The sequence below is a fragment of the Macaca nemestrina genome, chromosome 14 (genome assembly GCF_043159975.1).
Source record: "Macaca nemestrina isolate mMacNem1 chromosome 14, mMacNem.hap1, whole genome shotgun sequence".
Classification (NCBI taxonomy): Eukaryota; Metazoa; Chordata; class Mammalia; order Primates; family Cercopithecidae; genus Macaca; species Macaca nemestrina.
The window spans coordinates 29,449,256-29,464,103 of record NC_092138.1 but is presented as its reverse complement, the minus strand read 5'-3'; the positions used below and the strand labels follow the sequence as shown (position 1 = coordinate 29,464,103).

Sequence of the window (14,848 nt, the reverse complement as noted above, 5' to 3'; positions counted from 1 at the left end):
GTCCAAAATTTTAGGATTAACACTGCAGTGGAAACTTGTTTTATTCATTTTCACTGAGCCTTATTTCGTCAAGACTTGTGGTGGCAAAAACACACATAATGAAGTTGTTAGAATATAAATAAGAAACATAAATCAAGACTAGGGAATATATAAGTAAAAGTAGAGTCAAGAACAGAAGAAGAAAAATTTATAGTCATGCAAGTCATAAGGATCCACTTGGGCTGAACCTCAAATTTGGCATTAAGTATCCTGGCAGCCATATCGAAGAGGGAAATGTGGTTAGTTGCAGAGTTCTTATTGTCAGAAAGAAAAAGAATACAAGTTCCTTAGGGAAGGAAAGGCGTTCCTAATACTTGGCTCTTGAAGAAATGTCTCAGGCAGAGCTTCATACAGCCTCTAACAATATTTCTGCTAGTGACTACAAAAGTGGATTTTATAAGACATAGCTTGTAGCATCCTGCAATGAAAGTGAGAACATAAAACTAAAGTGCAATTTAATAAATTCATTTATGTTAGCAGTAGGTGGTGAGAGGTAAATTGATTTGAGCCAAATACAGGTTCACATGAACCTATGACTAGAAGCTGGAACACCAGGGAATGGAGGGATTTTATATCCTTATAACAATCTTCATAAACATAATTTCTCTCTACTGAGATTTGGATAATTCAAATGGTTATATTTTCTATTTTCTGGTGCAGGGATAAAGGGCAAGTATTCTATGTTGTGAATAATGTAATGTCTTATACCAGGGGTCAGCAAACATTTTCTGTAAAGGGCTAGGTAGTAAATATTTTATACCTTGGGGGGTAGATGATCTCTGCCACAACTATTCATCTCTGCCACTGTAGCACAAAAGAAGCCATAGACAAGATATAAATGAATGGACATGACTGTGCCCCAATACAACTTGATTCATAAAAGCAGGTGGCAGGTCAACTTCTTACCTACAGTCTACATAGTGCCAACCCCTGGTATAACCTAAAAAATAAATGCGATTATTGGTATTCTTTCATTGAAATTCAGGAACAATTGGTAACTTTGCAAGTCTTGGTCAGTGGTAACTTTGTCTTCATAGTTTAAATGCTATTGTGTGATGGCACATGATGGAAAGAACATGGCTCGTGTTTGGGTTGCAAATTCATTATGTTCGTTGAAAGAACATGCAGATCCCAAAGCAATCCAATACAGCTATTCACACATAAAAGGGGCCCTCAGCCGACATGGTGCTGAGATTGTTGCAGCACAGAACTAGGCTGGCTCTAAAGAAACCCTTCCATTCCCTGTGGAGAAGAAGAATTATGATGTTCCTCACCTGGAATGGTCTTGAAAAGCAACACGGATTCTCAGTTAACATCTCATGGTTGGTTTCCTAGGAAAGAGGGAAGATGCTGGACCATTTCCAGTGACTGATGCTTGCTATTCACATCTTCATCACCTTTCCAAGTGAGAAATCTATTCCAGGCTACCAGACAGAAGTTCTAACAATCTTCTAGGTGTGTAGCATGTAGTACAGTCAAAGACATTATAATTAACCACAGGGGAAAACAATAACATTATTTCATTTTTAAAAGGCTTACTTATGAGCAGACAACACATGTTTATAGTTTGGTATGACCTGAATTCTTAAATTTCCCCCTCACTGGTCAAAAATGAATCTGAGAGGTTAATTGTTTAATGGGAGGTATTTTAAAGGATTGAGTCCAGGGGCTCATCAGAAGAAGTAGCCCCAAGTGACTTGGAATCTGCAACAGGTGGGTTAGGACCTCATCCTTAGATATTGCTTTAATCAATTTATGGGTAAGCCATAGTTCTGAGCAGAGTCATGTAGTCACATGCGCCATGTGTAGTGACAATGGGAATGTAGGCTTAAACATAAGTAACAGCTTCAAAAGAGTTTGTAAAAACAAGGCTATGAATATTAATATAATTGTGAGATCTTTGGGGCTTTATTGTCAGTTTGAACATAATTTGAAATACAGGGATTTGTAAACAGTCAGTAAATGCTTCACTTGCTCCGTTTGGAATTTTGTAACTATTCACCTCTCCAGCAGCATAAGGTGGTTAAGAAGGCAGTTTCTGTTCGTTGTAATAAACTACTCCAGGCTTAAGGAGGGCAATTACTGTGTCTTTATATTCATATACCCAGGATTTAGTGCAGTACCTAATCCATAAGGGCTGCTCTAAAATGTTTGCCCAGTGAATAAATCCTGGATAATAATATCCTGTTTGCAAAGCCAGTATTACAGAGTGATTGGTTGCCAGTAGGGGAGATAGCTCCCTTTGGTTACACAAATTGTGGCAGACATTGAACCACTCCAAAAGAAACTGAAGCTTTTTATTTGGGAATTTAAAATATTTATTTGGGAAACTTAAAAGCAGAAAGCCACTCAGATGGAACCATAGTGTCCCCTAGCAGATACCACCAGATGGGGGTGGGGGTAAACAATTGCAGTCACATATGCAGCAGGTATATGTATTTTTTTACTAATGGCTTATTCTTAAACAGGACTTGAGGCCAGAGAAATTTCAAGGATAAATTGCTTTGGGAGAATGCCTGATATCAATGTCTCCTGAGACATCTAAGTTTTCCAAAATAACAAGTCACCAGATATATTATTTTGTTCCCTCCTCTTCCTTCCCCTGGCCCCTGCCAATTTGCTTATTTACAAGAGTTACCTTATCAGTCGTCTTAGGAGAACTCATTTCCTTCAACAGAAGTCACAGTATGATCTTATGGTCATAATTTTACAATATCCCTGCCTCTACTGAGAAGAGATATATAGCGAATGGAGCTGTGCTGAGCCAATGAGGAATTAATCCTAGGCAGCACTAGTAGGTGAGGCCACAGCTCTGACCCCACCCCACTCTGGTGGTCAGGCCAAAGAAGAAGTCAGGTAAGAAGTGTGAAAGGAAATTCAGTCTTGGAACCCCCAAACAAATTAAGCCAAAGGGAAAATTCAAGCTGGGAACTGGGTCATGCAAACCTGCCTCCCCCTTTTGGTTCCTAAATAAGATGACTACAAGATGAAAGCTAAGTGCCTCCCCCATGCTTTGCCCACAAGGGAATTCCTGGTGAGCTACTAGATCTTTACTCTAGAGTAAAGATCTTTACTCTAAATTTTCTATTAAAATTTCACCATGACAATGCAAATTGATAGTTTATAGGTGCAGCCACCCCTGGCCTGCCAGACATAAATGCACATCTGATTGTTCCCCCGGCCCAGTTTTGTCTGTTATCTTATGTAAAATGCAGATTCCCTGCAATTTTCCTCTGCCTCCTTTGTCCGTGTCATCTTATGTTTCAAAAAAAAAAAAAAAAAAAATGCAGCTTCAACGAACCAGACAAAGGCATGAATGACTATTTTTCCCTACCCACCTCTTACATGAAAATTGTGTACTTCTCAATATCTTGCCCTTTCCGCTTTACATTTGGAGCCCTCAAAATCATCTTCGGAGAAAGGCATAGACCTGTCTCCCAGGTGTGCGTCATTAACTTTGGCAAATAAACCTCCTAAAATAATTGAGACTTGTCATTTTTCTTGATTGATGGAAGAAAGGACAGAGACAAAAGGATGGCAGTGTACTTGGCAACCCTCAGAGCCTAGCTGAGGCTCCAGCCCTGGGCACTTCACTGGAGGGTTCCCTTGCCAGCAGAGGAACCTGCAGCCTAACCTCATGCCGGGGTAACTTTAATATGGGCAATCCATCTTACTGTAATAGACAAATTGCCTACTTTCACTGCATCCACAGATTTACAAGGGACAAACTTTGGCCCTAGGAATATTTATTGAATATCATTTCATCCTTGTGACTTCCACTTCTTTCTGATTCCCATATCACCAGCCCAAGAGAACTCGAGTATCTGTTCACAGCGTTGCTCCTCTTTCCCCACATTAACCACAAAGCAATGGAAGTAGAATAAAGAGACAAATGGGTAACTCTAAGTAGGTTCATCACATGCCCTGTGTCCAGAGCCAATATATAAATAGTCTTGATTCTGATTGTGTTGAAGTATAAAAACATGCTGATTTCTATGGCAGGTATTAATGATTATTACTTGTGTATTCATTTGCTCACTGCTCCATTCTGGATGTTCTCGGTCTCAGGGCCTGAGGATCATTTTCTCGGATGCGTCACGGCTCATCTTCCGGCTCAGTTCCTCCAGTGGTGTGCGGGCCACCCTCAGACTGTACGCAGAGAGCTACGAGAGGGACCCCAGCGGCCATGACCAGGAGCCACAGGTACAGAAACAGTTGTGCTCCCAGCAGTGTGTCTCGCAGCTCCTGGCAAATTTAGCTCCATGGGGCTTTAATAGGGCTATTTTACCTTCTGGAAAGGTAGGTGATAATTTCAGCTGGAGGACAAGCTCGGTGCAACTCCAAGCAAGTTTAATTCATTCATTATAGTGTTTGAAACAGAAAAATTGCTCTCTCGCATCGATTTGTAATCTGTTTAGACCAGCATGTCCCAAACAACTGTCCTCTCTTGATGTTCAGTGTTTTGTTAATTGGGGTAAAGAAAAGGCACCTTTTATAGACAAGGAAATTTAGCGTTAGAGTCAAACTGGTGAAACTCTCAGAGCCTTGACTATGCTCATGTAAATTCTGAATCTCCAGATATTTGGACCATGACCTTGAGGTGCCAATACAGATGGGATCTGTCTCTGAGATTGCTATATTGTCTACTCTGAGAGGAGAGGATATCGGTGGCTTTTTAAGTTAAGGAAGGACATTAACAAGGCTAACCTAGATTGTGCTTGGCAAAATCTTCTCATGTTTTCAACAATAAGGCCAATTAAGAACTCGGAAAAATCATAAATAACACAACCATAAGCCTCTCTACTCCCATATGCATTAACGCTCCAGGCAACATTAATTAATACCAGAAACAACCCACTCTAATGTTGGGTACTTCAAGCTATACAGCTGGCTGCTCCTGCCTTCTTGGTCTTCAATCCGGTTTCAAAGCAAGGTCCTTGATAAGATGATTTTTTTGAGATGAAAACATTTGTTCTACCTGCCATACTTCCTTTGTGGAAAAGTAGAGAAACAGAGAAATACTCACTGCTACTGATTTTAGAGGTGCTCAGAATTTCTAGCTATAATTTGCCCTGATGGAGTAAGATACCTGGGAGGGTCTTCTTTCTTTGTCAGTAGTTTAGTGTTTTGTTTTTGTTTTGTTTTTTGTTTGTTGTTGTGTTTTTTTTTTTTTCATGGTCGGTTTCTTTGGAGAGTGTCAAAGAACTTGGTAATAATGGGTGCTAAGATCCTTACACCTACCCCTGCAGCCAGGAGATCTGCCTGGAGTAAAATCATCCTAGATGGGACAGGAGAGGCTGGAGGGGGCTGAGAGCTGTTCTCAGGGTTAACCAAGAGCATGAGTGGGCAAAGCATGTGGCCAGCATGAAGACCTTGGCTTTTCCTCTCAGGATCATAGCCCTTCCATGCAGGGGATGGGCCAAACTCTGCCAAAATAATTTGTTAGTGAGTACATTTCGCCCAAGATAGTACCAAATCATGCAAGAATTTGAGGCTTACCCTGTCTTTCCGAATAAAACACTATTCTACATCTCGTGTTGGGGAGGGAGATTAAAGCAGGGGCCTAAAAGTCCAGAGCTACGTACAGGGTGAGGAATGATATTCCTGGCCTCACCAACTCTGACTCACTCTGACTCCGGGCTATTTTTTCCTCAACATTCTTTTCCCTATTTGCACAGGGTAAGTGGTTGTGATATTTGCTTATTTTTATTTACCTTCCACGCTGGACTGAGACCAGGCCATTAGACAAGTGTCACAACAATCCTATGCACACATGAGTCCCTCCCTGAGGCAGTCCACAAAAGCAGTGCTTTTGATCCTCCAACCCACCCCGCCCCCCCGCCCAGGCTTCCTTTGAAGCTGAAAACCTCCATCGGCTTACTCTTAGAAGGTCGTGTGAGTAAAGGAAACATAAGTCATGCTGGTTTTGGTCCCCATGACTGCACATTTCTCATCCTGTTGGTGGAAAGAATTTGCCACTTTGAAGGGTTGGTGAATCCCTTCACTGACGTTCCTGTTGCAATTGCTGATTTGCCCTCCCTTCTCCTCAGAAACAAGAGTTTTCCTAGACCTGGCTAGATGGGCCCCCAAGGATGTAGCACATGATCTAGCTAAAAGTTTTATATTAAAATAGAACTCCTTGTTAAAATACCATACATCATTCACTCACCAACTTAAGCCCTATTGCATAATAGCTTTGAGTCAGGATATATCATAGAGTAAGACTTTAAAAGAAATCTAACCACCTAAGGGAAAGCAAGATTCTCTCAGCAGGCCAACCTGTCTTAATTACTGCTGAACTCTACCTAGGCCTTTAAGTTGGAGCATTTTGGAGGCTCCTTATAAGGTTGCTTTCCAGGACCACCTGCTTCTGCCTTCCAAAAAGCCTTTGATTAACTGTGAACAGAGATCAAAGTAAGATGTACTCCTGAAGCCGCTAGTGTTATTCCTGATCAGGGCCTGACTGGAAAGACCTGCTTGTGTTGCTTTCTCAGCTACAGAAAGAACCCCTTCCACCTTCTCTAATCTGCAAAGATTCCATTGTGAATCTTGTTCCAATTCAACAGGGAGTTTTTAATGTTTTACCCATGCTAACTCAATAGCCATCTACACTCAAATTATTTTGCAAGAGAACAGAGAGTTCCCTTCAACTGGCTTATTAGCATCTGGCTATTTTACTTTGCCCATGGATAGTTTCTTTTCCAGACATTTTGAACACATGTGAACAGAGCATATTTTAAACATTTACACTGATTGCCTTGCAGACGTACTCATAACAATCCTAGTGATGCAATTAGGAAAACTTGTGATATAATCTATATGCATTTAGACCATACCTTCACATGTAGATTTTCCATTTGCATCCTTTTGTAGAACAGTGATTATGCTATTTGTTTTAAGTTAATGTCAAATAATTTCTTATCTACATCAAAAATATTGTTTTAAAATTCTATCCATGTGTGCCTACAAATTGGTGGTAAGGAGAGAATGGGCCGGGGAGGGCCCTGATGAAATGAGCAGGTGCTTGCCCTGATCCCACTCTGTGTCCTTGGTAAATCAGGAAGGAAAGCTTCCAAAGGCTTGTTGCTGGAAGACTACCTAGTTTTTAAAATACAAGTTTATTTTAATTTTATCAGCAATCACTAGGCCTTCAATGAACCCTCAACCAGCTGGTAATCATTTGGAAAAAGGAATGAGCCAAAAGCGTTTAAAATCACAGGTAACCAGAAACAGTACAATTGTTTCCATTTTATTTCCCATCCAATTTATTAGCAGGGCTGCTAAATTAGCTTCTCGTTGACCTTCTTCCCTTGTCCCTTTCAGCCTGTGGGTGGAGTAGTTAAGGAACAATAGAAGATCCAAAAGGAAAAGGAAGGAGAAGTTTTGTTAAGGGCTAGGAAAATCACAGACTGATAATCAGCCTGTGGCTAATCAACCCCTGGCTTTAGTACTTTCACTGCAGAATACAGTCACACCCCATGGCACCCCAGTCCTCGGGAGGGGCCTGATTTTCCCCCAGTCATCCTGAAAATTGAGGAATTTAAATATTTGTTTGTTTTTGTTTTATTGAGACAGAGTCTCACTCTGTCGCCCAGGTTGGAGTGCAGTGGCATGATCTCAGCTCACTATAACCTCCACCTCTTGGATTCAAGGGATTCTCCTGCCTCAGCCTCCTGAGTAGTGGGGACTACAGATGCCTGCCACCATCCCCGGCTTATTTTGTATTTTTAGTAGGGACAAGGTTTCCCATGTTGGCCAGGCTGGTCTCAAACTCCTGACCTCAAGTGATCCACCTGCCTCGGCCTCCCAAAGTGCTGGGATTACAGGTGTGAACCACCACACCTGGCTTTAAGTATGTGTTTTTGATAAGCTGTACCTAGAAGTCTTTAACGACTAATACCTAAGCACCAGGTCCCTCATATTTATTCACCTGTCAAACCAAAGGTCATCTGTCATTGTGTTCTACCTGTTCTTAATAAGACTTTGTAATCCAGAAATAAAGTATAGAGCCATTTTGTTTTACATAGGGAGAATATATGATTTGTAATCTAAACCAGAATACAGATGCTCCTAGATTTACAACAAAGTTACACCCCAATAAACCCATCATAAGTTGAAAACGCATTGAATACACCTCGCCTCCGGAACATCAGAGCTGAGCTCAGCCTACCTTGAACAAACTCAGAACATACATTAACCTATGGTTGGGGAAAATAATCTAACACAAACCCCATTTTATAATAAAGTGCTGAATATCTCATGAAACGGATTGAATCCTATACTGAAAGTGAAAAAATCGTCGTATAGGGACTCACAGTACGGTTTCTACTGAATGTGTATTGCTTTCACACCATCATAAGATTGAAAAATCATTAAGTAGAACTAGCAAAAGTTGGGGATCTGTACTTTTGTGAGTGAAAGATAACTGTAATTATGTTTAGATTGTCCCCAATAAACCAGGAGACACGATTACTCTAGCTACCAGCGTGCATCCTCTCTTAGAACTGCATATCTCTGTGGAGATGGCTTTCTAAGAACACTAGCAACGAAACTTGAAAGAGGGAACATACAGAAATGAGAAGAGTCAGCTCAGTGGTTCTCAGCCCAGGCTGCACATCAGAACCACTCGGGCTACTTGGTGAAAGCACCTATGCTTTGGTCCCAGTCCTAGAGATTCTACTTTAATTGTTTTGAGGTGGGACCTGTAGATGTTTAAAAGTTTCCTGGATGATATTAATTAGACAAGTGCATCTCAAACTTTAATTACCGGTCAATCACCTTGGGAATGTGTTAAAATGTGGATTCTGACTCAGGTATGAGGAGGGCCAGAGATTTTGCATTTCTAACAAGCTCCCAGGCTTGTTACAAGCCTTGTTAGAAGCCTCCCTGCTGCTGGTCCAGGAGCCATCCGTTGAATAGCAAAGAGCTAAGTGAACTGTGAAGTGCTAGCAGCAGGACCTTGAATTCTTTAAAACTGTAGAATGAGCGGCACCTGTTTTTAATACCGTTCCACACGTTGATCTCTGTCTCCTGGACTTCTATTTATGTTGCTTATTGGATTCCACTTGAATGTCTTATAGACATCACCAACTTGACATGTGCAACACTGAATTCCCACCAGCCTCCTGTGCACGCCTCCAAAACAAACTCCAGCATCCTGCTTATTTCATTCTTCTCCATCTCAGTAAATGGCAGTTCCATTCTTCCAAATGGTTAAGCCAAAAAACCCTAGGATTCAGCCTTGACTTCTTCTTTCCTCTCTTTCATGCCTCAGTCCTTCTCATTCAAGAGTAAATCCTATCAATGTGACCTCCAAAACACACCCAGAATCTGACCCCATCTTACCACCTCCACCATTTCCACCCAGGGCCAAGCACTGTTCTCTCTAGCACAGTACATAGTCTCCTAACTGGTCTCCTTCCCTCCACACTTGCCCATTCTCTACCCACCCTGTTCTCAGCATAGCAATCAGAGTGATTCTCCTGAAACATGTTAGACCACCTCATAGCTCTGCTAAAATCCTCCCCTCCACCTCATTCAGAGAAGAGCCCAAACCCTTACCGTGATCTTGAACGACATACTGGAAATGGCCCCCTTCTCCCTCTGACCTCATTTCCTATCTCTTTTCCCGCTTCTCTCTCCACTCCAACTGCTGTTTGGTGAACATGATGAGAACGCTCTGCCTTGTGTTATTTATGATGGCTGTTCCCTCTGCCTGAAATGCTTTTCCTTCCGACATCTGCATGACTTGTCTCCTTACTTCTCGGTAAGGGTGTCCCTGGCCACCTGATATAAAATAGCCCTCACATGCAGGTACTTCTTACCTCCCTACCCTGCTTTGCTTTCTCCATGGCATTTATCCTCATCTTACATATATGTATATATATTTATCTATATATATTTGTTTATTCTATTTTATTGTCTGTTTCCACCCAGTTGAATGGAAGCACCAGGAGGCTGGGACTTTGTCAGATTAGTTCCCTGTAGCCCCAGTGCACCTGGTATGTGGTAAATGCCCAATGTAGTTTTGCCAAATTATTGCAATATTGACCATTAATTACTTTGGAATATCTCAGCCCAATTATATCACACAAGAAGCTGAAATATTCTGTATTCAGGATGAATGTTTGTGCTATCATCGGGTTTCCTCCTATGACTGAGGTTTTGAATAAAATAAATGCCATTTTTAAGGTCCCTGCAATATGCAGGCTCCATTCTAGAAACATCCTTTATCTTATTCATCGTTCCAGTGGCCCCATGGCAGAATTATCCTGCTTTTGCAGGAAAGGAAACTGAGTCAGGGAGCAATTCAGATTCATGGAGTGGGTAGTTTCTGGACTGGAGGTTCAAACTAAGTCTTTCTTATAACAAAATCCATGTTGCCCATGTTAACGTTGAAGGCCCAGAAGAGAATTTCTTTTTACTTGTGCTTGAGTCCAAGGCTACCTCTGGAGCCTCAGTTCAGTGTTATTGAGAGGCTTTTTCCTCATATCAGTCAATTCTATGATTCTCTGACACCAACTGGGTGCAACAATTCAAGTCAGTTCTGATGTTATCTGGATTTAGCCCAGACCCCACAGGTTAAGGGCTCAGTTTCACAAGATTGCTCCTAGTAGGAATGCCAGCTGCAAATAGGGTGCACAGGCTACCCACATTTTTGCCTTGCCAACTACAAATTTAGAGTTTTCTACAACCCCCCTTCAGATTTAATAATTCACTAGAATGACCCACTGACCTCAGGAAAGTGCTTTGCTTAGCATTACTGGTTCATTATAAAGGCTAGAACCCAGGACAGCCAAATGGAAGAAATGCATAGGACCAGGTGTGGAGAAGGAGTGTGGAGCTTCCTTCCATGCCCTCTCTGAGTAAGACACCCTCCAGCACCTTGATGTGTTCACCAGCCTGGAAGCTCTTCAAACCCTGTTGAAGGGTTCTTATGGAGGTTTCACTAGGTAATTACGGTTGATTAAATCATTGACCCTTGATGGTTGAATTTGGTCTCCAGCCCTGCTCCCCTCCCTGTAGGTCACGGGGTGGGGCTGAACGTTACAGCCCTGTAGCCACCTGTTTGGTTCCTCTGGCAGCCAGCCCTCCACCTGAAACTATGTTGGGGCTCACCAAGAGTCCCTCATTAGCATAAAGTCTGCTGTGGCTGAAATAATAACAAAGGACACTCCTATCATTCAGGAAGTTCCAAAAGTTTTAGGAGCTCTGTGCCAGAAATTGAGGACAAACACCAAATGTATTTGTTATTCCACACTGTTAAGAGAAATTTAGCCTAAAGCTGCCTCCTTACATAATTTAAGTTCGGCCTAAAGGTTTTTCCATGCATAGTGAACTATGACCTAACTGGATGTGTAAACAGACTGAACAGACTATAACCTACTCTTGTGACAAGTAGCTGAGTCTCAGCCAATCACAGCGGCTGAGTTTCAGCCAATTACAGGCAGCCACTTTTTCAAAATGTGTTCAAATAAGGCGAAAACTGAGCTGTAACCAATCCAGCTGTTTCTGGACCTCACTTCCGCTTTCAGTACTTCACTTTTCTCTTTCTGTTCATAAATGTTATCTGACCTCGTGGCAGCTCCAAGTTGCTCTGAACCTATCTGGTTCTGAAGGCTGCCTGATTCAAGAATCGTTCTTTGCTCAGTTAAACTCTTAAATTTGTTTAAGGTTTTTCCTTTAACAACAGTTATAAAAGTGAACAGTGCCTTAAAAACAACCCATTTTCCGTACTAATTTTGAATTAGCAATGAATAGGATTTAGAAACATTGTGGAAATAATATTCTAAATAAATATTGGATATCTTTTCTAGTTCATAGGGGATCTAGAGTGAGTAGTCAAAAACTTGGAGAATAAATTAGAAATGAATATAATACACATGATGTGAAAGAGAAACAGAATGGAGTTCAGAAGTGACACAAATCCTCATTCACTTAGCCATGTACTTTCACGACAAGATAAAGATTTTTGTATATGTGTGTACATGCATGTGTGTATGAGAGCATGATTTTGGGACCATACCAGGTATATGTGATTTAAAGAGCTAAAAGTTGTGCCTCAGTCCTGGTTTTGGGTCAACTTTGGATTACAGTTTATAGCCCCCCAAACCCTGAAAAAAAATTGTATCTCCTCTCCTTACTTTCCCATATGTAGTTAAAAATGAAAACAAATTCAGCTTTAAAAATAAATAAAAACATTGTTATTTAAGAAGAAAACCTGAGCAAGGATATATTAATAGCCATATGTATGAGGGAAAACATGAGGAAATACCTCATTTTATTTTTCTCCTCAGAATTTGGTCGGTATTGCTGCACTTTGGAGCTATGGGGGAGGGCAAAGTGTTGAAGAGAGAGTTTAGAAGAGAAACACTTGGTGAAGAGTTGGGCTCTAACCTCTAGGACCAAGTTAAGGAGCTGGCTCTTTCCGCTTTAGACGAGAGGCGTGACTTGGAGGTCTTCAGGAATTTAAGGAATAATGTGAGGCTGGGAAAGAGGACCAGCTGTTCTCCATAACTAATGAATATGTAATTTGAGGAAATAAACTCAAGCTGAACTGGAAGAGATTCAGGTTGACTGTTAGAACAATTTCTCAACTGTCAAGCCTCCTGCCCAATTAGGATGGCTGGTTTGTGCTTTTCTAAGTCTCTTTGCCTACATGTATTCAAATAATTTTAAAACAGGAGCAAGAGTAGAAAGTATTGAGCAGGATAATATCTCAAAGTAAGTGTCAGTCTTAAAATTTTAGTTCTGTAATTATAATTTTTTTTTTTTTTTAAAGAAGAAACAAGTTCTGGTCAGGTGGGTTAGATTTCCCTCTAGCGGTGTAGAAAGGAATTAAGGAATTTAATATGGCTGTGTTTTCATAACTGGCTCTTGGAGGGGAATTAAACTTGGAAAGATGCAAAGATGTATAGGTTTTTTTCTATTTCTACTTAGATGAGTACTTTCTGAAAAGGCAAACAAAACACCGGGGCAAACAGTCCTTCTTTTCCTCCCTTAGATATTGAAATCTGGACTCATACTCTGCCATTACTACATATTGTTTTCCCTGGAGCTGAGAACACCCCTGGGAGGGTTGGTCATCTGATGGCATGTGAAAAACTCCCTTGGTTAGGAATCTGGGAGATTCCGCCAGGGCCTAGTGTCTATCGTAGACCAGGATTTTTTAGAGTTTTTATGACTATAAGCCTTTTTCTTGGCCAAACATTATGATCAGATCTCCTTTCAAGGTACTGAGTATGCGAAGCCCTGTGCCACACTACACACAGTCTGGGACTTGTGGGAAACTATGGACTGCCACCATGAACCACTCATGTTAATTCCAAAGACAGAGCCCATCTCATATGTCCCTTCGTGGCAATATATACAAAAGAGGCCCTTAATTCCAAATCTTGCAAGAATATCGGCATCGCCAGCTTATCCTGAGAACCAGTGGTCTTAAGAACAGAACACTAAAGAACCAAAAGGCATGCCTTGATCCTGGCTTTGGGTCAAGTTTGGTTTACAGTTGAGAAAACCTGAACTCTTAAAAAAAATTATATCTCCTCCCTACTTTCTTATATGTTGTTTAAAATAAAAAACAAAATTAGCTTTAAAAATAAATATAAGGAAACCTAAAAACATTTTGATTTTTTCCTTATGATGCTATTCTAATTTCTAAAATATTAAATATCAGCTTTTTACCAAAACATCTTTTGTTTTGGTGCCGGTTTTACCATGTCTAAAGCACATGCTTAACCAGCTATTGGTTAACCCAGCGATGTTTATATCCACAAATCACCGAGTCTTGCTGGATCTTGTTTACTCAGCCTGAAAAAGGAGCATGAATGAATTTGCAGCAGTCACACAAGTCCAGAGGTCACTGGTCATCACTTCTCTTGCCAGATGAATGGGTTTGACAAGCTGTGTCCAGCACAATCTGCCTTTCCCAGCAGCCTTTTTGTTCCAGCCCAGATGCACAGCACAATCACGTTTCCATGCCTTTCAGGAGAAAGCTACCCAGGTCTCATGAACTGGTGGTGATTCCGGTTTTCTTTGAAGTGGTGTCCTTCCTTGGTGTACAGTAAATCATTTGCTTTGCTTATATAATAAATAAGAGTGTATCTTAACAAATGGGGACTGACAGTGAACCTGGAGGTTGGCTGTGGCCTTCAGAAGGAAGCTCTGGACTAGTGTGTGCAATTAGCCAGCATCTGGAGGCAGCTTTGCCTGGGCTTCCCACCATGGTCATGCTTCATTCACATGCAGAATACAGGATCTGAGCTGTCAAGGGGAGAATGTGGCTGTTTTTGCTCTCCTGTCTACTCTTGGCTGATTTTAAGTTCGATACCCTAATCCCAGAATGAGAACTCCTGTTCCAGATGCAGGTGAGGGAGTTTCCCATCCCTTGTTTTTGACTCCCAGGAATGCTGGCAGGCCTGACAAACTCCAGGGAGGAGCATCTCAATGCCAGAATGCTTAAGCCTTGGGCAGGAGGGAAAGCGGTTTGTACAATTTTGGCGTCGTGTTTGTGTTTTTGGTTTTATTTTTGAGCATTTTTGTTGGTACAAATCATCACATGAGGCATACTTTGGCAGGCTGGGCCTGTGTACTATACCGTCATGATATGAGATGGAAGGTAGATGAGGCTGAGAGAGTGGCTTAAAATGTAGACTTCATTATTATTCAGGTATGGGGAGGCCCACAGATGTTGAGATGACTGATAGTTTGTTACTAACAGTTCCCAAGAGGAGGGAGCACAACACGCCACACAGGGCCACACAGGTAAGCGCCAGGGTCAGACAGGAGGCAGAATGAGCAAAGGGAA

General features: G+C 41.4%; 1 protein-coding gene across 1 annotated transcript in view; it reads left to right on the top strand.

Annotated features, from left to right (window-relative positions):
- LOC105491788 (phosphoglucomutase 5) overlaps positions 1-14,848 on the top strand; it is a 179,925-nt gene that overhangs the window by 141,829 nt on the left and 23,248 nt on the right. The window contains exon 10 of the mRNA XM_011758449.3: positions 4,108-4,242. Coding sequence (XP_011756751.1) covers positions 4,108-4,242 — 135 coding nt within the window. The remainder of the gene's footprint in view (positions 1-4,107; positions 4,243-14,848) is intronic.